Source organism: Otolemur garnettii, unplaced genomic scaffold (assembly GCF_000181295.1).
Source record: "Otolemur garnettii isolate 467f Iridium unplaced genomic scaffold, OtoGar3 scaffold00001, whole genome shotgun sequence".
Taxonomy (NCBI): Eukaryota; Metazoa; Chordata; class Mammalia; order Primates; family Galagidae; genus Otolemur; species Otolemur garnettii.
The window spans coordinates 41,342,445-41,369,331 of NW_003852396.1; the positions used below are offsets into that span (position 1 = coordinate 41,342,445).

The 26,887-nt window shown below is 51.7% G+C and overlaps 1 protein-coding gene across 7 annotated transcripts in view; it reads left to right on the forward strand.

Annotated features, from left to right (window-relative positions):
* The window catches only part of LOC100954750 (F-actin-monooxygenase MICAL2), a 226,707-nt gene that overhangs the window by 138,409 nt on the left and 61,411 nt on the right, over positions 1 to 26,887 (forward strand). For 4 of the 7 annotated variants that reach the window (XM_023516167.1, XM_023516250.1, XM_023516229.1 and 1 more), the window contains exons 18-23: positions 370 to 435; positions 7,102 to 7,209; positions 8,151 to 8,340; positions 9,748 to 9,836; positions 10,729 to 10,831; positions 25,940 to 26,120. In XM_023516167.1, the coding sequence (XP_023371935.1) occupies positions 370 to 435; positions 7,102 to 7,209; positions 8,151 to 8,340; positions 9,748 to 9,836; positions 10,729 to 10,831; positions 25,940 to 26,120 (737 nt within the window). Of the gene's footprint in view, positions 1 to 369; positions 436 to 7,101; positions 7,210 to 8,150; positions 8,341 to 9,747; positions 9,837 to 10,728; positions 11,128 to 25,939; positions 26,121 to 26,887 lie in introns of those variants that run through there. The other 3 variants (XM_023516270.1, XM_023516301.1, XM_023516329.1) reach the window with 3 other exon arrangements.

The window sequence follows — 26,887 nt, forward strand, 5'->3', positions numbered from 1 at the left end:
CGAGTCTCCTGCCTCAGCCTCCCAAGTAGCTGGGACCACAGGCGCCCGCCACAACACCCGGCCATTTTTTGGTTGCAGCCATCATTGTTGTTTGGAGGGCCCGGGCTGGGGATTCGAACCCACCACCTTAGATGTATGTGGCTGGCGTCTTAGCCGCTTGAGCCACAGGCGCGGAGCCGAGCTTTGATTTCTTAACCTATAAAATGGAAGTGACAAAAGCTAGTCCTGAGGGTAATTAGACTACTGCAATGAACTAACATATGCAAAATGCCTGAGGTAGCCGGTAAATGGTCTCTCTCCCCAGTGGAAGAGAATTAGAGAAGAAATCACATTTACCTAAAATGCATGTCGATTCCTCTCTTTCTAAAGGAACAGAAGCCACCTTCCGATTTCCATTTCCACCCCAGCCACTTAAGAACAGTACGGCCTACTCAGGTGAGTTAGCGCCTCCCTGAATTTTAGCAGCCTCACCTGCGAAGGGGGATTATCAGACCCACCTGCAGGGCGGTGAGGTGGAAATGCATGTGATCAGTGCAGTACGTGGCGCCAGGAGACACAAGCGGGCAGACAGGGGTGCCCACCGGGAGGTCTCAGCTCTGAGCATGTGGAGACTCCCTAGAACAAGGTGGCTTCAGTTCCTGGCCCCCTGTTTCTTTCCCTAGGCATATAGCTGAGGTCCAACAGGCTGTCCACTGATGTTTTCTCATGCAAGGCCTCCTCAGGGAGGATGTCATTGCCCAAATGGACCCAGGGGACCTCCTCTAGTCCTACCAGCCCAAACCTCCAGCCCTACCCATTAAAAATTACCCTTCTCATGAGCCTTCAGGTCTGAGTCCCTGGACTCCCCACTGTCCCCTCTACTGTGGCCTTGCATGATGACGCTCATAGCAGCAGGGTAGCCACAGGGGGCCCAACTCTGAGCAGAAGTGAAGTGCAGCCTGGACACCTGGTATTCCTGGCTGAGTTCCAGGCCCAAGGAGCGAAGTTTCTATTGTTTGGACACAAATGGGCCCAGGGACGTGCTTCCTCCTTCATTTTGAGTATCTGCCCTGTGCCAGGAATGTAGGCCTGAGTGAGACAAGTCACTGGCATCAGGCAGTGCAAGCTGGGGAGGAGAAGGGCCAGCTCCATTCAGTGGAAGCAATACTCTGTCATCCAGGCAGGGACAGCCAGATTCCGAGCTGGGAGTAACAGATTGGCACAAGAAGGCCTCTGTGGAGATCTAGCCATCTTCTGCAGCCTCCTCTGGCATTGTGCTTGTGACAATAGTTGCAGCATCATGTTTGAAATATAAGTGGACTCAGGGGAGAGAAGGCAGTGTGCTCGTCCTGGGTGGGCCACCTTGTTCTTGCTTGGGTACAGGGAAAGTGAAAGTGATTTAAGAAAGGGGAGAAGTAGTCCCAGAGCATGGGGGGCAAAGCCACACAAGTGGAGGTGCTTTAGTGTTAAAACCGTCTGCCGAGGTTCTTCCAGATGCCCAGCGCCATTTGAGACATGGCCTGTATTCTGTTCTGCCTCTTCCACAGCTCTCTAAGGCTGATGTGCTCTCCTTGTTTTATAGACAAGAAAGCTGAGGCTCACCAAAGGAAAACGGTGTGTGCGAGGTTAACCCCATGTAATGTGAAATGATGGCCCACCTGAAATGTGCTACTTAATTAACTGAGAAATAATTAGAATTCAAAAGAGGGGGAAATGTAGCAAAAAATACCCCAATGCTAGAAAATTACAAAAATATTGAAGGATTAATATAAAGCATTTCTAAACAGCCCCGTGGAACTCCAAGATTACTAATTTCTTTGAAAGCTTATGATTGGGACATGATCATTTTTGGCCAAATCGTGAGATTGCCTAACTTTATGTTAGAAAAAAATTGTTCACAGCCAAATCATAAGCTCTCCTCTCAGCCCTCCCCAGAAGCACGGTGGCTTACCATTCAACACGTGAGTCCCTTGGTGGGAACCTCTGACCCTTACTCTGAGGTCAACACCAAGATGAGTTCTCTGGAAGTTCCTCCACGAGTTGAGCATTTATTTCTCTAAACCAGCCATTCTCAACCTATGGGTTGCGATCCCTTTGGGGGTCGAACAGCCCTTTCACAGGGGTCGCCTAAATCCATCCTGCATATCAGATATTTACATTACAACTCCTAACAGTAGCAAAATTACAGTTGTGAAGTCGCAATGAAAATAATTATATGGTTGGGGGTCACTACAATATGAGGAACTATATTAAACTATATTAAACCATATTAGGAAGGTTGAGAATCACTGCTCTAGATCCTGGCGATTCCCTAGCTGACTAGAGCAATGCCACTCCAGGTGTGGTTCACGGGCAGGCACCGACCTGTGATCCCACGCATACAGCAATGAGAGAGCTCTAAACTTGAAGAGCAGTCTGGCACTGCCACACATCCAAGCGTGTGATCATATTTCTAGTCATTTATTTTTATAGTTTCTGGAAGTATCAGGCCTCAATGGATTAGAGAGCTAAAAAGAAAAAAATAAAACCTGGTCGCTGGCCACAGATACAGTAGTTTGAAGAGCTCTGAACTCGTGGAAGGCAGCTGGTCTGTGCTCACTCTCGTGGGCCCTGCGAGGCTGTCCCGCTGTCAGGAAATAGAACGTAGCCCCGGAGCCCTGGGCAACATTCGCCTTCACATTGGTCTTTGTGGTGGGCTTCAAAGGCCCCCTTTCATCCCTTGAGGCAAGTTCTCTGTCAAGTGGTTTCCTTGTGACCTCTCAGAGAAATCCTGGTCTACCTCCTGGTGGTTCTGAAATGGTTTTCATCAGGTTGGGAAGGGCAGGTTGGAGCCCCAGTGCTGATTTCTGTAAGCGTGTTTTCACTTCACTTTTTTTTTTTAAAGAAAGTCATCCTTTCAGGGTGGGTGTATGGATGCCGCTGGAGGAAAGGAGACCTCGGGCCCTAATGAAAGTCACACCCTGCTTGTGATCTGCATCCTGGATGCCCTGGCCAGTGCTCTGTGCTGTAGAACAGCTGATCAGACCTCTGGGTTCTGGCAACACCTCCCAGCGACCTTGCAGCTCTCTGCATGCTTCAGTAATAGCTCGGAAGCTCAGTAGTACGAAGTGCTTATTAGCTAAGTGGTTAATAAGGTTTCATTAGGGACTTGTATACAAAGCCCCAGAAAATATAGTCTCAGTCTCTGCGAGTACAGGGGGGGCAGTAATTGTGTGTGGGAATCTTGGTATCACAGAGCGCCTTTCTGGGAGAGGACCAGGGAGCCCGTTCACACACTGGGCCAGGGGAGACAGCCAGGTGGGGGCTGGGAGGGCAGTACAGAGAGTCAATCTGAACTTCCTGTCTCCCTCCCCTCTCTATTTTGGCATAGGTCCAGGAAGTACTTTGTACTCTCCATCCCCTACCTGAGGGGTCAAGTTGCGGGCCGAGCAGGGGATGGAACCTCAGGCAAACAGTGGCCTATTGTCCTGAGCCAACCCACCTGAACCTTTCCTGGAAGCAAGAGCTAAGGGTTTTGGCGTTTGTAGACTCCTGAACATGGCAGAGAGAGTGGCTGGAAGCAGGATCCTGACACTCCAAGGCACAGCCAGCACCAGGCAGGGCAGGAGCAGGAGATTGCCTGTCAGCTGCTGCCCCTGAGAAGCAAAGTCTGATGAGGTCCTGTCTGTTCAAGTCTGAGGGATCAGACACACCAAGCAGGCCGGTAATCGTGGCCTCTGCAGCCCCCAAGAGCCACGACATGGTCTGCAGTGACCATTCCAGGTGCCTCTAGTGTTGGGCTTCCAGAATGAGAACAGGAGCCAAGGTCTCCTGGGCCTCATCTCTGCCATCGGCTGCTTGGTGCCCTCTTCCCATCCAGCCCCATTTAGGGTCTGTGCTTTCTGGGACTCTGACAAGGTAGCCTTGGCTCCTAAGGATGGGCTGTGCTACCAGCAGCTGGGGACCTGTGCAGGCCCTCTGTTCTCTGCTTTGCAGTTCCCTGAACATCCTGCTTTATAGTTGAGGCTTTCTGTTGTTGGATGAGGTATGGCCTCCCGAGTGCAGTCTTGGCTGTAAAAGGAGGGCATTATTTCACCCACTGCAATACCATTGCAGCAGTGAGGGAAAACTTGTCCTTTCCCCACTGAAAGTTTGCTGAAAGATCATCTCACAATTAGGGCAGCTTGATATGAGAAATGTTTATTTCCAAGTTCTAGGTGCATGGTGGAAATCACAAGAGTGATTGCTCAGTATCTCAATGATAGTCAGGTACCTTTATACCTTTAGTAGGGAGGGGATGAGGACTAGAGGTGCAGCAAGTGGTTTCTAGGGAGGATAAGGAGATGGGGGATCAGGTTGATTTGTAAGTTTACCTGACAGACAGGTATAGGGTTTTGAATGATTTAGGCCTGGTCTGCTAGCATTCAGGGGCAGGAAGGGCAGTCGCTTGCCCTCCTTTAATCTTCTAATCAGGTCAGTCCAGTTTTATGTAGAAAGAAAGCCTCTTCCAAATGGCTTCTGATCTCAAATGGCCTTTAATTCAAAGTATTTTTTATACCACGTAGTCATCTTTGGGGTGACATTTCCTTAGCTCCTTCACTGTCATTTGTTGATTTGTTGTGGTGATGACTACCCACCTTTGCCCAGAGGCCCTGCAGCCTAAATTACTGCTCTCTCTGGCCCAAGGCTGGATTTGGGGGCCGGGAAGGATCTGAAGCCTCCTTCCCTCCAGGGTCTGAGGATCAGGAATAGGGGTTTCAGAATCTCAGGTTGTGCATATTTATCTCCCATAACAAGAGATGCTTGCATCCCCAGGGTGAGCTTCCAGAGCTGGAGGAGAAATGGGGAGAAGTTGGGGTTTGCTGAGGGGCATATATGTATTTGATGTGCCATGCTTTCTTTGGGGTATCAGCTTCCACCCCTTCCCCAGCTCCCTAAGTGCTTGACACCTTGGTAAGCAGCCAGGCAGTTGTAGATGCCCTCAGGAGCACAGGCACCCATGACCCAGATCAGGTGGTGTTCCCTGGGCCCACACGGAGCCACTGTCTCCTACTCTGAGCTGGCTCTGGACCAGCTCAGAGCCCCCATCCTGGCCCATTCCACGTGCTGCCCTTGGTGGCATGATAGGCTTCAGTCCTGCTAGGAGCATCCATGTAAGACCCAAACGCATCTCCCAGGGGCCCACTGAATGTAGAGGAGGAAGGGAGAGGGTCATCAAGGTATAAGGAAAAGCAAATTGTTTCCTCTCCACCCGCACACTACTCAGCCCTGCTCAGCAAAATACGTGTGGGGGTGTTTCTCCACACCAACAAAGTCTATAAACATAAGTCTTTTCCCTGAATTCTGTGAGATGTCCTACCAAATTAATCGAGCCCAAGGAGGGAAGGGCTCACTCCGTTTACTGATCTATTGTAAAAGATGTAATAAAGGAGACGGATGGACAGCCAGGTGAAGAGGGAGTGGGCGGCGCCTGTGGGAAGCGCACAAGGCTTCCCTGGCCTCCAGGTGCACCACCTTCCTGGCACTCCAGGCATCCAGCTACACGGGAGCCTTCCCAACCCCATCCTTTTTGGTTTCTATGGAGGCTTTCTTACGTCAGCATGATTGATTAAACCACCAGTCACTGGTGATAGACTCAACCTTCAGCTCCTCTGCCCTCCCCGTAGGTCAGGGGTAGGCTGAAAGTTTCAATGCTTAACCTCAGAGTTGGTTCCCCTAGGAGCCAGCCCCATCCTGGAGCTATCCTAGAGCCTCAGGGGTCACTGCATTAGAGCAAAAGATGCTTCTATCACCCAGGAAACTCTCAGAAACTTAGGAGCTGTGTGCCACGCATCATCACTCAAATGACAAAGGTCGTACAAAGGAAATTACAAAGGTCATAGGAGCTCTAAGCTCTATCTCAGGAACCAGGAGGCAGAAAACTAAATATGTATTTCTTAATATATCACAATATCACTCAAGGTAATCTTGGCCCAGCCCCTACTAAGTGCTAGATACTCTGACATGCACTTTCTCCCCCATTCCTTCCCTCAAATCAACGCGGTAGGTGCAAAACTGTCCCCGTTTAAGTAAATGAGGAAATGGAACTCAGATACTCTGGTCCCTTTTGGATCATTTCCAAGACAGTATCTTCCAAGTACAGCACTTGGTGCTGGGTATCAGTACCAGCTCGAGGTGGAGCTGGGTCCCATTCCCAGCCAGTGCTGGCCCCACTACCCTCTGCTCACAGCCCCTGAAGAGGAGGGGTCTCTACAAGGTGGGAGTGGGAACTAACAGCACACAGCAGGGACTTCCCTCCTGGTTTCTTTCTTTCCTTTGCTTGGATTCTCTGACTCACAGGTTTGGGGAGGCTACAGGCCTTTTTGGTGATGATCGGGCCGGAGCAGTGAGATTCACCTCCGTTGCCCTGAGGAGAGTGGCCATGAAGGGCCTGGGGTTGGGGCCAGGAAGTCCAAGTGCTGTCCCAAATCTTGCATGGACATAGTATTTTCTAAGTGACCTTGGGTAAATGACTTTCCCTTTCTAGAATTCATTCACCTCTCCTGTATAAGGAGAGGCAGGAGGAACTCCTGGAGGCCTGGTACGTCGGGTGGCTGTAGCTCTACTAGTCACCTGGTTTACCCAGAGTGAATTTTTGCCTTTTGGTTTTTAATGCTTTCTTTTCTAATTTTTTTTACTGTGTTAAAATATGTGTAACATAAAACTTATCATCTTAATCATTTTTCAAGTGTATAGTTCAGAAATAGGGTCTCACTATGTTGCCCAGGGTGGTATCAAACTTTAGGCCCTCCTACCTGGGCCTCCCCAAACCCTGTGATTATAGGTGTGAGCCACCACACCCAGCCAAGAATATAGTTTATCCCTCTCCACAACTCTTTTCATCTTGTAAAACTGAAACTCTATACCATTAAACAACACCTCCCCACTGCCCTTTCCCCAGCCCCTGGCTGTATTTCTCTCCTTTTCTCCATCTCCAGAGTGCCTGCTGTTCAGCCCTGGGTGGTCTTGCCTCTCCCAGGATGCGGCCTGCTGTTTGCACTTGGGTTGGAGCCCCCGCCCCCTCCAGCCTGTTTGCATTTTCTTTCTGGGTGCTAACTGGCCTCTACCTTTGTCTCTGTCTCCTCTGCCTCCACTCTTGGTTAGCTGACAGTAGGGAAGGTGTCCAGTGGAATAGGGGCTGCAGCTGAAGTCCTGGTCAATCTGTACATGAATGATCACAGACCTAAGGCCCAGGACACCTCTCCAGACCTGGTAAGGACACACACCCCTCAGCCTTCACCCGCAGACACTGGCTCTGGCCTCCCAGGGAGAGTGCGTGGGACACGGAGAGAATGGACCAGCCCTCAAGCTGCCCTTGTCGTGGGACAGAAAGGGCTGAGAATGGGCTGAGTCAGAGCAGAAGTTAGAAGGAAGCTGAATTTCCTTAAAAGCAAATTTCACTCTGGTCCTTTTTGGATCATTTCCAAGACAGAGGAGCTTCCTTGCTGTCTGTGGTTCTGGGGAACTGCTCAGTGGAAAGGCCTCAGAGAGGCCATTGCTTATTTAGACGTCCCTTACTCCCCATGTGTAATGTCCAACCTCAACGGTCCCTTTGCTTCAGGAAAGGGAAAAACATCCCTTTGAATTTTCCCATTCTCCAAACTAGGCCACTTGTTGCAGTCAGCAGTGATTTGAGTTGACAATTCCTTCAGTTTCCCTTTAATGCATTCCCCTGGCATCACCCAGGGGTCCCCCTGCCCAGGCCTATGCCCTCGCTCTTGGCATTTAGGAATTTAACTGAACAGATTTGATGCCACAGCTTTCCCAGCCTGACCTGCACCCTGCAGGGGCAAGGACATGTGAAACATCCCCGGTGGATCAGTTTCAGTGACCTCTCTTGTGAGCCCCAGGTGACACTTAACCCCAGGGACAGATCCCAGGGAGAACATTGCTGAGCAGACGCGTTTGAGTGAAGCCCACTCGGTCAGACCAGGCAATGTCACTCCCAAAGAGGCCCCCCAGCCAGTGCTGGCCGGTGTGGGGCTGGGGTCTCTGGTAGGAGCGTTATCTTCCCACCCCTTGCTCTGTGCTGCTGTGACAGGAACAGCAAAGAGAAGCCTGCGAAGGCCCCAGGATTCAGGTCGGAAGTTCCAGCACCTGGCCTTCGGAGCTGGCGGTCAGCCCTAACACTGCTCTTTCCTCCCGACTCCCAGGAATGTGTGCGGAAGTCGTCATTCCCCCTGAACCTGGGTGGCAGTGACACCTGTTACTTCTGTGAGAAGCGTGTGTACGTCATGGAACGACTGAGTGCCGAAGGCCACTTCTTCCACCGCGAGTGTTTCCGCTGCAGCGTCTGTGCCACCATCTTGCGCTTGGCTGCCTACGCCTTTGACTCAGACGAAGGTAACCCCAGGGTGCGGGCAGCACTGGACTCTGGCCTTGGTGTCAGAGGTGGGCTTGGCCTGAGTTCCCTAGAGGCCCTCTAGAGGCTCTGGAACCCCCAATTCGTCACCAACAGAAGCAGGATGTCATCATCAAAGCTATTTTGAGAAACTAAGAGCTCCTGCTAGACAGAGATCCTGCCTGGGGTCCGGGGGCAGGGGAAGCATTGGCACCTGCAGTTTACCAAGCACTGCGGCCACCTACTGTGTGCCATTTTACACTTAACCTCACCACCTTGCCTCGTCCCAGTGTGGCTAAGAAAATTCAAACCTGATAGGCTGTGTAACATGCTTGGCACCACACCTGGCATGATGAAATATTAATATTCTTTCTAAAATGTGTATCATAAAAATAATCAGCATAATAACATCCACTCTGAGAAGTGGCCTCAGCGAGCTCCTTGATGCAGGAATTGTATTTGGCTGTCGTGTGGAATGAGAAGCAGCATGCCTGGTGGTGCTCACAGTCACACATTCTCAAACAGACCGCCTGGCTCAACCCAGCCTGCGCCCCTTACTAGCCACATAATCTTTGGCCTGTGGCTTAACCTCTTGGTCTCTCAGTTTCCTCATCAACAAAACGTGGCTGACAGCAATGCTGAGCTCCCAGGGTTGTTGTGAGGACCCACAACGTGTGGAGCGTTTGGAATAGTGCCTGGTATACAGTAAGTCCAACTGCTGCTAGTACGCCAGTGAGCAAGGAAGGCTTTTCTGGAAGGTGCCCAGTGCTCCTGGGCAGTGGCCAGTTTCCCGGCGTGTGCCTGTCTGGGTCTTTCCCTCCCAGCACTGCTGCCATTTGCCTTCAGCCTTTCCCACCCCCGGAGATCTCAGAAAGGAAGACCAAAGATGTTGACACCTGAGTTGTCCATGGTGCTGCCTGGCAGCTGGTCTTGGGAAGAAACCTAGCCTCAGTTTGAAGATTTTTTAAGTGTGTTGACCAATTATAAAGCAGAAATTCTCAGCAGGCACTGCATTAAAGGGCCGCAGCATTAGAAAGGTTGAGAAGCACTGCTGTAAAGGATACAGAGATGAAGAGGTGAATAGGGTGAGGTGTGGCAGAGGGGCTCGGACACCCCTGCTCTCTCCAGGGCAGGCATACCACGCAGGGACCTCTGTGCATCCAGCTGTCCAGAAGCTCTGCTTGGCTTGAGGATTTTAGATCCATCCACAGATGCTGCTGCCTTATCTCAGCACCACTTTTTTAAAGCAGGTGACAGAAAGTGCTCCCCAAGTTTGAGCCATGTGAGGCTGATTTCCATTGACGGTGTTTTCTGACTTGGATGGCGGCAGGTACTTGGCTGATGTCTACTGTGGTGCTGGTTTACAGGAGAAAATCTTCACGTGGCTGTGTGTGCACCTCTTTTAACAGGCAAATTTTACTGCAAGCCGCACTTCATTCACTGTAAGGCCAACAGCAAACAACGGAAGAGACGGGCAGAGCTGAAGCAACAGAGAGAGGTATGTGTTGCCTTGAGCGTGCTGGTGAGAGAGGGAAGCCCTTTGATGGGACAGGGCTTTCTAGGGCTGCCCAAAGTTAGGCCACCCTATTTTTTTTTGCCCCAGAGGGATTGAAACTACTCACATACTTGTGTAGCTTTCCTTCTTTTTATACTTTATTTTCCCTTTGTTTTTGCATCGAGCCTATAGAACTTGAGTCATTAGAGAAAGGGTTTACACAGTAGACTGTGGCTAATGGTAGGTGATTAATCAAACCCAAGAGAAGGTATTTGCTAAGAGCCGCCAGCATGAGCGCGACTGCAGATCATCTATAAATTCAGTGGGCTGGTCACTGTGCTGACCTCAAGAGCCTGGGAAAGAACTTGGAAACCACAGAAGGTCAACCCCATCCCAGGCATCCCTGCAAGCAGCACCCTGTGGCCAGGTGGGCCCCGGGCAGAGGGACCATGAGGCCTTCACATGGCTGAGCATAGAGTTCCATCGTTGGCACATGGGCAGACTCTTCCTGGGCTTCTTACAAGAAGCTAGCATGGCCTCTCATGGGAGCTGGAGTCTGGAACAGGGCAGACCCCACGGGCTGCGGAATTGATGGAGGCAAAGGCACCGTCCACACCAGCAAGTAGAGGCCGTCTTCTCTATGCATGTAATTAGGAGTGAGATCGCTTATCAAAGGGTATGTATATTTTAATGAATCCCTATGGTCAGTTTACCCCCAAGAAAAGCTGTGCCTCTATTCAGCACCTACTTCAGCAGTCAGTGGTGGGTGCTGAGATTATTTGCAAAGCCCAGGGTTAGCCCAGTTCACGTTTTATTGCTTCTCTTGGTCTGCTTCCTTGGAGCCGTCCTCTGTGACACTCGTGGACTAAATGTCTCATGTTTTTCTTGTTCTCAGGAGGAGGGGACATGGCAAGAGCAGGAAGCCCCTCGCAGAGACACTCCCTCGGAAAGCTCTTGTGCTGTGGAGGCCATCAGCACCCCGGAAGGCAGCCCCCCAGGTATCTCCACCTCCTCCTTTAGGAAGCCGCTGAGCTGGTCTTTCAGGCTGCCCTGGGGCCTGCAGGACCTTCCCCGGAGCCTGCTAGACTGGATGCAGGGAGCGCTGCAAGCCGCCAGCCTCCATATCAGGGACAATGCTTTCAACTACTGCTACACCTACGAGCTCCTGAGCCTCGGGCTGCCGCTCCTCTGGGCGTTCTCCGAGGTCCTGGCGGCCATGTACAGGGAGTCTCAGGATACCCTGGAGAGCATCAGCAGCTGGGTGCTCAGGTGCTTCCCGGTCAAGCTCCAGTGAAGCACCGTGCGGCCCCAAAGCGCCTTAACATTTCCAGAGTTAGTCAGCAACGTGTCTGTAGTTTACTAAGGCTCTGGCCAGGAAGCCTAGCGTTCTATAACCAATTAGCTCAAAGCCAAAGCGTTTCACATTAGCCGCCTCCGCCTGGCCTTGTCAGGGTGAACATCTACTCACGGTGCTAGGGCCAGGGACAACATGAAGGATGTTTTTTACAGCTTTGTACTTTTTTATACCAAAGCGAGCCATATTTCTGGGTTTACATTTCAATTTCTCACTTTTCATAAGCCAAGCGAAAACTTCTTTTTTTCTATGAGTGTCAATTTTTCTAAACACGGGTTTGCCGTTTGTAGCTGGTTTTACAAACCCTTTAATATTCTAGTCTGTTGTAACAGCCACTGCCTGCAAAGTTAATGATTTTGAGATATTACGAACACAAAAAAGAGTGTGCCATCTCCTCACCAGTGCCTTTCGACTTACGACTTGGATGTCAGTTGTCAACAGCAGGTGATTACTTGCAACATGATAGTATAATTATTTTAGAAGAAAAAAGTAGAAGGGCAGAATAGAATCAAACCTACAAAAGCACCCAGCACATATAGTTGGCTGTTATCTCTCCTCCCAGAAGCAAGAGGACTGTTTCTGTTTCCTTGTTTTGATGTAAAATAGCAATTTGAAGGCTTTATCCCCAGTATCAAATCGTAGCCAAATTACACAGAACCACAGGTGTTAACCTGATGGCTACAAACATATGTTGCCCTCCCCACTAATGAGCACTCCAGAGGAGGCTCATTGGACTTGACCGGTCGGACTTGATGTAGAGAGCTCCATCAAGCTGATGCAGTGCTGAAGACATTTCAGCTGAAACATTTCAGCTGGTAGCATTTTAACCCTTGGAGCTGACCCTAGCAGGTCCCCCGGTCCAGGCTACAGGCTGAGCCAAGGCCACTCAGGGTCCACAATGATTAGTGCAGGACTCTGCCCTTTCACATGGTATCCCTTGAGGCTGTGGGTGTTTATTGCTGGGAAATATGGCCTGTCCACTGAACATTGCCTGCGGACATGCTGGCTGCTTAGCCACTCTGCTGCCGTGCATAGAATGTTCAGGAACTACTCTCACACTGCCCTGGCAAAGGGATATGTCTGACCTCCACGGGAAGCTCTACTGTACCTTGACTGGCAGGGAAGGCTGAGAGTAGAAACCATTTATTGACTGATCCAAAGGAGATATGCCCCAGTAAGGGTAAAAACCAGCATTGGCCCCACCTACATTATCACTCTGAGTATCTGGGAGAGCCCTTGGCTGTCTCCACACCACTCTGCCTGAACACTCTCAGCTGCAGGGTCTGGTTGAACAATCAGGAGACTGAGAGAGAAAGGCTTTCTATGGTGCTCAGGGAGAATTGCTGGGCCCATATGCAGTTGTTATCACTAGAGCGGTTCTCAACCTGTGGGTCACAGCCTCTTTGGGGGTCGAATGATCCTTTCACAGGGGTCGCCTAAGACCATCCTGCATATCAGATACTTACGTTACAATTCATAACAGTAGCAAAATTACAGTTATGAAGTAGCGACAAAAATAATTTTATAGTTGGGGGTCACCACAACATGAGGAACTGTATTAAAGGATCGCGACATTAGGAAAGTTGAGAACCACTGCTCTAGATTAACTAAGGAGGAGCCAGAGGGGTTAGCAGCCAGAGCTCTTGGGAGCTTCGAGAGGACAGGTTTCTATAGAGTGAGAATAAAGGGCAGTGAGTTTCTGCAAACACTTCTCTGAAGTCCTCAAGAAAAACAGGGGACTGGCCATGGCCAAGCCTGCAGGAACTAGGGCCTCCGTCCTTGTTGGAACTGTTCTGTCTGATGACTTGCATTGTGTTCTTTCCAATTTTTTGCTAGGGATTTTAATGTTCAGCATGGTGGGAGGAGCCCTTGATTCCTTTTGTGTTTAATTATAGAAAGTGAATTCTCAAGGTCACGATGTGAACAGCCATGTTATTGTGATTATCGTCAGCTCAGGGCAGGCTGAGATGTTGTGTAGCCTTCATGTTCTATGAAGCCAGAGTTGGAATCTCTAAGAATGTCATAGATGGCCATCAGGAGACTGGTTTGAATTACTCTGGTGAGACAGGGTGTGCCTGGCAGAAGTCTAAGATGTTTGAGTGTTCTGAGACATTGAACCTTCCTGGTGGACAGCAGCAGCACACCCGGGTGATCCCAGGGGGCGGATGCCTCGAGGCCTCCATGACTCATCACTGGAGGATGAGTAGGAGACGCCAGAGGACTGGGGGGCAGAGAGGGAGGCCCTGAGGGCGCTTGCAGCTCCGAGTGGTGTTGGCAATACACAAACTGCGTTTGTCTACTCTGGTGACAAGTAACTGGTCACCACCAGAAGGGTTCATCTCTCCCACGCGAGCAGTGACTTGCTCAGGGTAGGTCCCCCTTCTGTAAAATGGTTGCCTTATTTCCAACTCCGATGCCTTCTCACACTGTAATCCGTTTTCCTTTTTCCCCCTCACTAAGTTCTCTTTTCCGTCTTTCTCTCTCTTTCCAACCTTACACTGTGGCCTTCAGTTCATTTCAGCCTTCCAGTTCTCCACCCACTTCTTGGCTGACACCCTTCTACTCTGAGGTGACTGGTTTTCTTGCCAATTTTCAGAGAGTGGTACTAACGCCTAACCCGCTTTCTGCACCCCGTCCTCCCCGCCGGTGCTTCTGGTTGCGCTAACTGTGAGTGTCTTGCATACTGACAGACTCGTTCGGTGGCATGGTCGGTTTACAGTGTGGGGTGGTGTTCAGCTCGACTCCGCTTCCCCTGGAGCCGGTAGCCTGGTCCACACCAAGTGCATGCCCCGCCTCACCTCTGTCCCCGGGCCTGTCCGCGTGCATGCTTTTCCAGTTGTGCCTGCAAAGCCACTTCCATCTTGGGAGGGTCAACCTGACTGTGAGACAGTACCTTAGGGAGGGCTCTGTCACCTTGGAAAAGAACACTTTTATCTATTAGTCTCTGAAAAAGCTCACACATACCAGCATCTTCTTCAATGGGTTCCAACATAAAGATTAATGATGACATTGATCAACACCCACAGGTGGCTGGCTCTTTCTGGAGGGATTTTTTTAAAAGTATTTACTCCCACCCAAGCTTCATCCAGAGCTTGACCCACCCTGTGTAGTGTGAACACATAAATTGCAACTATTCTAGTAAATCCCTTCTCTGTTGGAGCCTGCACTGCAGATCCAAAGGTTTTGCTGTGGCTCCTTGTGTCTCCTTTGGCTCATAAAGCCCCAGAGGGTACAGGAGCTTCAAATAGAGCAACCGTGATCCCAGTCAAGGATGTTTTTGAGAAACGACTCATTCAGGCCCAGGCCTGGAGCCCCCAGTTTACACGGCCCTGTGGCTCTGTTTAAAACACCATCTGCTGAGTCATTTACCTGGAGCAGCCGGACAGTCCACATGCTCTTAATGAGAAACAGTGCCCCCAGCACAGTGGAGCTGGAGTAGGCCAGGCCCCGCAGCCTCAGGTCCTGCCCTGTCCGAGCTGTCCGCCCCCAGCCTGCCTGCCCAGTGCTGCATGCCGTGTCCCTCGCTGCATCCGTGCCGATCCTGGCCAGTACGAAGTCGTTGCTCTTGTCTTTATCTTCTCTTGCAGACCGCCCCTCCCTGTATAGAATGTCAACCAAAGAGTGCCCTCCTCCCCTGTCAGCCTCCTCCTTGGCTAGGCTCCCCACCTCATCACAACGCATGTCTGTGACCCCTGTAATCATTTACAGTGCCACACGGAACCCTGTATTTTGCACACAGCAAAACAATGTTTAGCTTTATTTATGGTATTTGATGCTGTAAATGGAAATAAATATGATTCTTTATAAAGCTCATTGTTTCCTCTCTTCTTTGCCATAGAGGCTTCTAAAACCTCAGACACGGGGATTGGTTTAAGGGCGTCTTGTTTTCCCTGAACTGCTGGCGGGACTTGCACTTGTGGTGACACAGGGCTCTCTGGGTCTGCACTGGGGCATTTTGAAAAAAATATTACCCAGGGGTAATATTTGGAAAATGTTGCCAGAGCTCCTGGGCCAGGCTTTGGGTTCTCTTTCCTGAAAACTAATCGTACTTGGCTGTTCTAGATGCTGGGCATACTGGGTGAGGGTCAGAGTCCACTCAGCTGCTGGGAACAGACTGCATGGACAGCAGCCTGCACCCATCTCCCCACACATCCAAGCATGGCTCTGTAGGAGAGTGCTACCTGTGAGCCTTCTGCAAATGTAGGCTCCTGTATAGCAAGGTTGGTCCTGAGCATCTCACGTCCAGATGAGTGATGGGTAAAAGATGAGGAGGGAGGACAGGACAGCAGTCTGAGGATGGCAGTGACCGTGTGGTGGTGCGCTCATTGGATACAGAGCTATTTGGCATCTTAACAGACCTCCCCTGCCCCTGAAGGCTCAGGGCACTTGTCATCTGATTCTGTGAGCTCTGCACACAGGGCCACTTTCAGTACAGTACACATGGCAATCTCCCACCCAACTCCAAGTTGGGTTTAAGGGAAGGATTTGGAGTCTCCAGCTAACCTGAGAAGTGCCAAAGAAGTCTGGTCCTCAGCCTCGCCAGGGTGGGACAGCTGCCACTGCCTGGCTAGGTGCAGCTGGGCTTCTGATACTGGCATGAAAAGTCACTTCCGAACTTCATAAGGGACTTGTTCTTTTCCGTACTCATTTATTTAATAACTGCTTGTCCCAGCATTATTCTAAGTTCCAAGGATACAGCAGAGAACCACCCTAAATCCCTGCACACGCTGAGAAAGTGTGTGTCTTAGTGTGGCTGTGCTAGATCTGATGTCTACCTGGGCATGCACTCATTTGTTTATTCAACTATGCAATATTTACTGAGCGCCTACTGTGGTTTGGTAATATAGCAGAGAAAGAAGCAGACAGAAACCTCCCTCCCCTCTGTGGGTTTTGAGATTTTTTTGTTTGAAGTTGAGACAAAACAACATTGTCAAAAGTATGGCACCCCAAGAGGTGCTTCAAAAGCAAAGGGTTCCATAGTCACAAGGTTTCAAAAAATGCTTTATACTCACTGGCCAGTTCTCCCAAACCTTGGAGACTCACAAGACTCATTAGCATGCTAAGTTTCTATGGAGTCCTCTAGTAAAGAAGTTTAATTCACTTTGTTCAGGTCAGCTTCCCCAGACGTATTTGAAAGTTTCATTTTGGTTTGGTTTGGTTTGGGGATTTTTTGGATATTACAGTCTACATAAACAGTTGTTTGGTAAACTATTCTTTAATCTGGAAACAATGAAAGATTTGATGTTTTAAAAGTAAAATAATAGAATTCAGTGTTAAATAGAATTAAATATTGATTGGATCATGGGGTGATAACCTTCCAAGCTTCAATTCTCCGACAGAAAAAAGTTATGTAGAAAAACGTGACCCAAATCTACCGACATGGATTTTTAACATTTAACCTGTAATAATAAATATGAAACTATTAAATGGATGGTCAGACTAGGGGGAAATAGGAATTAAATGAGATAAGCAAGAAGTTCATTGCCAGGGTATTTTGAAAGTTCCTTTAAAATGGATGTTGCCAGGCCCCTCGCACAGTGTAGATGATCAGTTGATATTTATTAATTAAAGGTCAATGATAAAAAAGCAAAGGCTATGAATAGACAGTTTGTGCTTAAGCAGATTTAAGAAGTAAACACTAGAAAGAAGAAGCAAACATTTGCAAAAATGCTCCTGCTGGCTTTTAAAGGCATGTACATTAATTATGCTGTGCTCCCTGAATTAGTAAAGAATGACGTGAAGTCTACTATAAGAAAAAATATAAACAGGATCACTAGTATTGAGTAGAAAGTGAACTGGGAGAATCTTTTCCTGGAAAGGAATATGGTAATAATTATTAAGATCCAGAAATCATCTGGATTTCTGGCCCAGTCATCCCACCCTAGGGAATTTAGCTTGAGGAAATAATCCAGCAGAAGAAATAAATCTCTGTGAAACTTGAATAATTGTAAAGTACGTGGGCCAGCCAGAGTGGGTGGGCTGCTCTCTTTTATTTCTATAAACGCATTCGTTTGGACAGCCTTCTTTTTAAAAAGATCTTAATAAGTAAAAGAAGTTTCCGCATCTGTTAGTGCCCTCTAGCCAGCTGGTCTACGTGGAGCATTTTCTCTGTGCCAGGCCCGGGCCACACACTTTCTGGGGAGAACTCCAGCAGCTCTTCACCTCCCATTGCCCCTCAACATCATTGTTGATGTTAAAGTTTGCTGATCCTGGGGAGGTGAGTCTAGGGCAATACCTTCAACTGCAAAGGAGCAGAAAATCCCACAGTCTGAGCCTTTAGGTGCCAGCTCTAAGGGGAAGCTCAGTGTCTGACGAGGGCCTGGACTTCGTCACAGACTTGCCTTTGACTCCCCGTACCCTGGACAGCAAGAGCTCTTTGCCAAATTTTGTATCCCCCCCCCCACTTTTTCCAGATTCAGTGTATTTTCTGAGTTCTATATAGAACTTGGTATGTTTTGTATAGCAAGGGATGGCCCCGAGAAGATCTTCCCTGGACACTCGAGATCAGCTGGGGCTCAGAATGCCTGACAGGGCATCTCAGGGTGGGGACTAGACAGAGGACCCAATTCACACTGGGTGGCACCACCCGTTTTTCTCCAGGTGTTTGGCTCCCTAGCCCACTTAAAGGTAGCCGTCTGCCTTCAGATACCCAGGCCTTGGCTCTGGGGGTCCCCTTCCCACTTGCCAAGCTGTCAGGGAGCTTTAGACTTAGCTGTAGTGCAAGAGGGGGCTCAAGCTCCTGCTGTAACAGCTGCCTTCCCAGTTGTCTGCTGGGCCTCTCCAACTCCTGCCTGTCCCCTAAAGCAGGCCCTTGGTTCTCCCCTTTTTGGAGCCGTTCGTGACTCTCCTTCTTGGCCCCACACCCAACTCATCAGTAAATTCCAAGAATCTAGACTTGTCCACCTCTCGCCATCTCTGCACCACTGAGCCTAGGCCCGTCATCTCTTCCTGGGTCATTGCAGTGGCCCCTCTGAGGCCTCTGTCTCCCTTCAACACAGCTGGGACAGCCCTTTTAGAGCTCAAGCCAGGCCTGTCCTCTGCTCACATCTTGAGAGTGAAGGCTCTGCACGATCTGACCTCCCCTCCCTCATGCACGCCGACCAGCCACACAGGCCTCCTCAGGCACCAGGCTGCTCCATACCGGGCCTTTGCTCTGGCTGTTCCCGCTGCCGAGAGCAGCCTCCGCCAGTACCCACATGGCTGAGCCCCTCTGCTATTCAAGTCTGTTCGCTCCTCTCCCTCTCAGTGAAGTCTGCCCTGTGCTCCCGGCGATCCTGCTCCCCTTCCTCTACTGGGCAGTTTTCCATCGCATATGTCACCTTCAGCCATGTGTGTAATTCACTCATTAGTGTGTGTGTTGTTTAGGTTTCCACCTTTCTGGGGGCAGGATCTTGGTTTCTTTTGAACTCTTGCTTAGATAACCACACCAGATAGAATAGTTCTTGGCACATAGAGTATCAGCCCTCTGGTCTAGAGCTCAGATGGGGAGCAGGCTGCCATCTTAGGTTGGAGAAGGTCTTGCTGCTGTCCAGCTGTGGTTCGGGAGGGAGGCCTGGAAGAAGAGAGGACGCCATTGTGTGTCCTGCTGTGTTTTGATTGTGAGAAGGGGTTTTTGTTTTGCTTGCATTTTGCCTTCCGAGGGGCATGAGCTGGGCATATATCTGGAGGCAGAGCTGGGTCCGCACAGTGGCAGGTGGGGCTTAGGTGCCCCCTGGGGCACACTTGAGGTTGGCAGCAGAGCAGATCCAGTGGCCACAATGCCTTTCAGACACCAAGGCCCAGGCTGGTGGCCTGACATATATTTTCTGTCACTGTCTCACTGTCCCCTGCTCCAAGGTCCTGACACAGGAATCTGGTGTCATGTTTCAGATGGGACTGGGGTGGTGAACAGTGAATCCTCTACTCACAACACCCTGGGCTGGAGGGTGGGACCCCCACGCCAAGGCTTATGGGTGGCTCAATGTAGCTTTGACCTCCTGAGTCTACTCATCCTATAGCTGCCTTGGCTGAGACAAGAGAGGCTGTCTGCCAGCTTCAGGGGGCCAGGGACCCATACACTGCAAAGAAGTTGACTCTTCCATCGGTGAGGCCTAGAAGTGCCAGAGGTCAAGTCTACCCTTTGCTGTGGGGATGCCACCAGGGACCCAAGGCAGAGCCTGCCACCCCCATCTGTCCTGAGGTGGTGTATACGGGGATTGTTTACTCAACACTGAGTCAGCTGCTGCCCCAGCCAGGGCTGTGAGCCAGAGGGCAGGACAGTGGGCCCACGGCTACTTCCCTGGTGCTTTATTGGGTGCTGTTGGGCTGCCCTTCCAGGGACTTAGAGTTATCCCTGCCCACTCCATGCACAGAAACTCAGGTGTAGGTCCTGGCTATGCCCAAAGCTGGAGGCTCAGAGCTGGCCAGCCACAATGCCTATTAGTGGCATGGGAGAAGAGGGAAGAAAAAGTCAGGATCCAAGGACTAAGGCTTTGAACCTGCTGGTGTTATCAAAAGTCCAGCTTCCTTGCCGCCCAGGAGCCCATGGAACTGTAGGGATGATACTGTGTGTGCCCCACCCCTGACCACAGTGGAACCCCTCACTAGGGGCTAACACCAGGTTGTAGCCCAGATATGGCTGGTGTTTCCTGGTGCGTGGCCTAGTGCTCAGGGTGCGGGCTGTGGGGAGAGAGCTGCCCTGCTCTGCTGAGGGCCTTGGGGAAGTGGCCATGGTTTGACCCACTTGCATACCTGTCCAGGCTCATGTCTGCCCTCAGGTTTTCTTTTAGTTTAATTTTTTGGTCTCTGCACAAAGCTGCTGCCAGGGCCTGGCAGGGCCCTTTGAGAAACACTGTCTGCCCTGTTTTGTGGTCAGCAGAGGGTGTATCCCTGCGCACACACACCTGCATGCAGGCGGCCTGGGACACCTGCCAGAATACAGCAAAGCGGGACAGCCATGCCCCAGGGTGGGAGTGGCCCCAGAGCCCAGGGCTGCACACCTCCTGGAGGTCTCTGGACACTCCATTCGTGGGAGTGCACCCTGAGGAGTCACCCTTGGAAACCCCCAGGAAGACAGCAGCTCTGCTGTGGCCCATCCCGCCTTTATCTCTAAAGGACCCCATGCTGTGAAGGGCTTAGCGCTGAAACAGACAAGTCTCCCTCCTACAGCCATTGCAACATCCTGGACAATGAGTGGGAGAACCACTAGGGCCTTCCCTTGTCCTGCTGGGGGCTGTTGTGTCCCCGCTTACAAGAGGGCAGGAAGGCTGCCCGATGGCCAGTGTCCTGCACATCTTCCTAGACATCTTCCTGTCTGTATGCGGAGACACCCCGCCCTGCCCCTGCCCTGCTCCGGGCTGAACAGCAGTAGCCCCCACAAACCCTGCTTCTCAGGCTTCCTGGTGACTGGCTTCCTGCAAGGTTTGACCGTAGGAGCTCTGGTGGGGTCGGAAGGACAGGATCCGGAGAAAAGCTGGGTATTTCCCCGTCTGTGGGATGGCATGGCCTCTGGACTCTGCAGCACCAGCTCTCCCTGTTGTCCCTCTGGCCAGTGGCCTCCCTCTGCCACTCATCTCTGGTCACCTCAGATCCCCACCTGGCTTTTCAGCTCTTTCAACACCATGGCAACTCATTTCCTGATGGACTTTCCTCTGCCCACCTCCTGCTTGGTCCTGTTCTCCTCACTGGATCCTGATGTACTTACTTTCTTCGCTCTCTCTCTCAGTTTCTTTCCTTTGGGGAGAATAGTGGACAAGACAGGAGTGCAAAGCAGGTAGGAGACCTGTGACCTTGGACAAGTATGAAAGCTCCTCTGAGCCTCAGCTTCCTTTCCTGTAAATGGTTAGTAACAACACACAGAGGGCGCGTTGCTCTGTCATCTCCCTGGGTCCCAGGGGTGAGTGGACGAGTGTCCAGACTTGGGTAGAAAACAGGAACAATTTCACAGCAACAGCAGAGTGAAGGTCCTCTCTGTGGCCTGCAGCAGGGACGTGGCCGGGAAGGGCCTCAGGACATGGCCACTGCAGGCGATGTGTGAGGACAAGCATTTCCCCAGACCCTACCTGGCTCTGCCTTTCCCAGGCTTGTAGGAGGGGCTGGCCCCGGCACATAGGGCTTCTGGGGTCTCGTCTTTCATCAGGGAGCAGGAGACTAGCCAGAGCGCTAAGTTGGGGCCGAGGTGCTCGGTTCTGGACAGACCTGTTTCCCAGCACAGGCCACAGGAGCGCCTCTGAATGCTGCCAGATCCGCCTCACCCCCACCCCCACAAACCTCCTCCCCTGGTGTCCCCCAGCCCCATTCCAGCCCCGGATTCTCTCAGTGGGTGCATGTGACTTCAGGCAAGGAATATCTGGCCTGAGGAGGTGGTGAGGGGTGGCAGTGTAGACATGTGGCACAGGTGAGCACACAGCTGTGGTGTCCGGTGGCAGGTGGTTCAGCTGCAGTGGCATCTGGCACTGTGTAGTCACTGGGTGGCCCTGGCTGAGCTCTTTGTCTCCAGACTCCACTCCCTTCCACTCACGCAGGGAAGATGGCAGTGCCGTCCTCTTAGAACAGTTGGGATGCTGGAGCTGATGGAGGCCAAGTCTTCCACTGGTCCGTGGGCACTGGGTGCTGAATGGGTATTGCTGTGTTACTGCCACCAGCGTTACTCCTGGGCCTAGTGCCAGTTCCACAGTAACCACCACCATGGTGTATGCATGTGCTCAGGAGCCACCAGGAGTAAAGGGAAGTCTGGATGTAGAAACTTGACTGGAGAGATTTCCTCCTGGGGCTCCACTGAGTCCCCTGTGGCCTGGGCCTTGGTGACAGAGCAGGAGAGGAGGATGACCCCCTCTGGAGCTCACGGCCTAGATGTATGGGGCAGAGGAGGCACAAGCTTCCTTTCCACAAAGTCTCTGCCTCTCAAAGCCACCATCCACCCCCATCTGGGCTCCCTGTGAGCGCCCTGCTGTACTGCAGGACCATGGGTCAGCCATGACCTTCACCCTCTAGGAGCCCAGACAGCCATGCTGAGCCCAGCCCTGTCCCATCCCACCCCCATCAGAACTTTTGAGAAACTGGACCCCAAGGTGTTCCCCACAGGTACGGTCTGAGCCCTGTGATGGGGGGCCGTGGGCCTGGTACCTCTGCAGCCCAGTTCAGCTTGCTGGTGTGTGGCCACCTGGTCCTGCCAGGCTGCCCTCCACTCCTCGCTCTCCGCCCCTTATCCTCAAGTCCAGTTGGAGTGGCACCTTCAACCCAAAGCACCTGATGCCTGGAGGTCAGATGTCCCCCCCCACCTCTTCCCTGCCTCCCTTGTAGATGGGGGACTTTATGATGTAGGTGTCTGTGAATATGCCGTATCTGTCCCGTAGGACAGAAAGAGATCTTCAAAGGCAGAACCGGGGTGGCTGATGCATCTCCCAGCCCCCAGAGAGGGCTTGCATCTGAGGAGGGCACACCTGTGCGTGTGCAAGTGCCCGGGCCACATTCACACGTACTCACCTGCACTCAGACAGGAGCCAGGTTTGCAGCCAGGTCCTGCCATGCATTTTCATGCAAGCAGCCTCCCAAGTCTCCATGGATGGCACTGTCTTCTCGCTCACGAGCCTCTGGGGTGGCTGGGTAGTCCTGCGTCAGGCTGCAGGGCTGGGGGTGTGCTGGACTCCCATGGAATCGAGAGGGTTGGATCCAGGTCAGTTTATGTGCCATCAATTAGGGATCTCAGCTGAAGGGGCAGTGGCCATTTGAGATAAGTTCTTTTCATGGTAACCTGGAAAGAGTAAGAATGACCAGCCAAACCAGCCAGCTCATTTAAAGCCTCTACTGGCATCAGATCCATGAATTTCCACTCTTCAAAGCAAGTCTCACAGCCAAGACTCACATGAGTCGGGCAGGGACATATAATCCCACCTACTCTATCAGGAGGGATTGTGAGGTCACAGGGCAGCGTAACTCCATTACGAGGGAGTGAAGAACTGTGGACGCATTCCAGCCCAGACTCCCAGAATAAAGGCCACGCACGCTCCGTGGTGCCCATCTGTGGTTCTGTGTGCTCTCAGACATCCAGACTGGTCCTCATCTCCCGATGGGACATAAGACCACATGCTGGTGTCTTAACCTCTTGATGCTTCACGTTTGTTAGTGGGAAAATGGAGATGATTAGAATGCTTTCCTTGGAGGATTATGTGAGGTTTAATGGACTTAATATATGCACACACACTGGGGGATACCAACTGGCAACCCACAGGCTAAGTCTGCCTACAGATGTGTTTTATTTGACCTATACCATATTTTAAGACTTGAGGAATTTCACACAAAGATAAAAATTTCTAGACGTATGGTGGTAAATACAGGTAGGGAGTTGGTGAACAGCTGAGAAGATGCAGGTGAAAGCACGAAGACTGGCATTTGAGGGCTCTCTGGAAAACCGGGGGTGGAGGGGTGAGGTGGCACCACTGGAGAGGCAGGGAGAGAAAGCATCGCCAGGAGCAGGGAGGGTCAGTGTTGACCCCACAGCCCTGGGAACCGGACTCAGCTACAAGGAGCCCATGAGGATGGTGTTGGAGCAGTGGGGGAGTAGAGGGACCACCAGCAGGACGACAGGGATGGGGGTTGGGGAAGAGGTGGAGAAAGAGAGTGCAACAGTCTCTTCTAAGAAGACTGGCTGGGAAGAAGGGAGAGTAGGCTGGGGGCTGGGGGTGAGGACTGGGATTAAAAAGAGTGTTCTTAAGACAGGAGGGCCTTTAGTGTGTTTGAATACTGATGGGGAAGATTGATAGACAAAGACGTTAAGAACACAGGAAAGAGAGGGGACAGGGACCAGGAGCCAAGTTCAGGAAGGGGAAGGGACAGCTGTTCCACTGTGAGCGGAGAAGGGGTCACCCCACTAGTTAGCGGGGGCGCAGTCATTCCTAAATTCGTCCCTTAGGCATTTATCGAACATTGTCTTTACCAGCATGATTCTAGCAACAGGTGAAACAGATAAAAGCCACTACTTACATTCTAATCTCAGGAGAGAGAGAGACAATGAACAAAATAAAATTAAAACAATATAGTTCATTGGGAGGTATGACTCTGAGAATAGCAATAAAGGGGAGTGGAGGCTCCACACCTATAGCTCAAGCGGCTAAGGTGCCAGCCACGTACATCAGAGGTGGCGGGTTCGAATCCAGTCCTGGCCTGCCAAACAACAATGATGGCTGCAACCAAAAAATAGCTGGGCATTGTGGTGGGTGCCTGTCATCCCAGCTACTTGGGAGGCAGAGGCAAGAGAATTGCTTAAGCTGAGGAGTTGGAGGTTACTGTGAGCTGTGATGCCACAGCACTCTACCCAGGGTGACAGCTTGAGGCTCTGTCTCAAAAAAAAAAAAAAGGGAGGGAGCGGAGGGACCTGGGGTGAGGGCTGCAATCTCAGGATGGTCAGGGTGGGCTTCAGTGACAGGTGGCATCCTACCAAAGACTTGAAGGTGGTGGGTAAGTGAGCCCTGCCTGAAAGGATCTGGGGTACCATGCTCTAGGCAGGAGCCAGAGCAGCCTGGGGGCCAAGGAGGTTCTGCGCTAGCGGAACCTCTAGGAGGTGATGTGGTCAGGCAGAGAAGGCCGGGGACAATTTTAGGAGTTGAAGTGACCGGGCCCCAGGGGACTAAGTTATAGGACTTGGAAGCCCACGGTCAGGCCTTCAGCTTCAACACTGAGAGGAGGAGGTGCCATCAGAGGGTTTTCAGCAGAGAGGCCCTGTGATCTGACTTAGGTTTTAACGGGTCACCCTGACTGTGTGTGAGAACTGGCTCAGGGCCAGCGTGCAGCCAGAGGGGCTGGCAGGACAGCTTGGGAGAGGCAGCTTCTGTGATTCAGGCAGGAGACAAGGGTGGCTGCACGGGGGTAGTGGAGAAGCCTGTGAGAGGTGACTGGGCTCCTGACAAATTTGAAGGCAGAGCCGTCTGGAGTCGCTGATGTCCTGAGTGAAGGATGAAGGAACAGAGAGGTCAAGGATGGTGCCGAGGTGTTGAGAGGAGCCACAGAGGCTGAGGCTGCTCCTCTCTGAGATGGGGAAGGCAGAGGTGGAGCGGGCTGGGTGGGTGAAGACGCCATGGTCTGACTTGTCTGTCAGGCAGCCCAGTGGAGACGCCACGTGAACTGCAGTGCGCGTGTGTCTGGAGTCGGGAGTGTCCAGGCTGGGAGGTAAATCTGGGCATCATCGTCATGTAGGGTTATTTAAAGCCATGAGAGCAGATGAGATCGGCAAAGGAGACGGCGGACAGAGAGGAGGAGAGGTTCAGAGACAGAGCACAGGACCGTTGAGTGCTACAAGGGCAAGGGGCAGTGGCAGAACCAGCAGAGGAGATGGGAAGAGGGCAGCCGGGAGGAGGCTGGAGCCAGGCCAGGCTGCCCCTGAAGCTGAGAGGAGAGGCATTTCTCAAAGGAGCTCATGGGCATCTGGATCAAGTGCTTCTGGTGTGTCCAGAACGTGGGAAAGAGGTGTTCCTACTGGATTTAGCAAGATGGCGGACGTGGCCATTTTGACAACAGCAGTGCAGAAGCTGCTGAGCTTGGGCTGGGCACTCTGAGCATTTCAGGACCTTCCTTCCATACTGAATGGGGGGACAAGCGCATCCCTGCCCTGCACACAGGTGGTACGCTGTAAATGCTGGGGCATCGTGTGGGCTGAGGGTGTGGCTCCAACGGTGGCACAGAGGATAGGAAGTGTCTGAGTGGCCCCTGAACCCCTGGTGGAACCTTGCCAGGGACGCTCACTCCCACCATCTCTCTAGACCTGTTCTCTTCTCGGCAGATGAGCCCACTTCCCCCAAGAAGCCAAAGAGCATCCCTGAGCCACAGCACAGTGATGGGGAAGGGGAAGCCACCTCTGGCCTGCCCTCTGAGTGGACCTCAGTGAGGATCAGCCCTGGAGAGGACGCAGGGGGGCAGGATGTGCTGGCTGTGCGTGTCCTGGTCACCAGTGAGGACAGCAGGTAAGTTCGGGTCACTGCAGGATGGAAGCAGAACCAGGGTTGGAGGAGAGAGATAGCATTCCATATCCGGTCTTCTCCCCACATTTGCTGTGTGACCTCTCTGTGCCTCCATTTTCTCATCTGTGAAATGGGACCAATCACAGTTCCTGTCTTAGAGGGAGCTGTGAGCATCAGAGAATGAACCTATGTAAAGTGTGCAAAACAATGCCCGCAGGTAACAAGACCTTGTAGGTATTAGCAGTTGTTATTTTCTCAGAAAGGGCCCACCCACACCCCCTCTCCCCCCAGGAGGCAACTGTCATGCAGACTGCAGCAGAGGGGTATAGAGCAGGTGTCACCTGCCCACAGGACCTTCCCCTACAGGATAATGATACATCACGGGGAGCTCAGACAGGTGGGGCAGAACATGAGAAATGAAGCCCTGGTGCTTTGAGTGACTATTTCTCAGAGTGTTGTCCTCGCCCCCTGCGCAGAATCACCTGGACTAGTTATTAGAAATGCTGCCCCAGGCCTGCCCCCAGACACGCTGTACTCATTCAGGAAATCGGTCAGCAGCAGGTCAACTGCTGGTTATTTACTGGACTTTGAGGATATAGTGATGGCCAGCTCAAGACCAAGTCCTTGCTCTCACACGGCTTTGCTAACCAGCCAGAAAACAAGTGGTTAATAAGAAAAGCATCACACACGGCTCGGCACCTATAGCTCAACCGGCTAAGGCACCAGCCACGTACACCAAAGGTGGCGGGTTCGAATCCCCAGCCCGGACC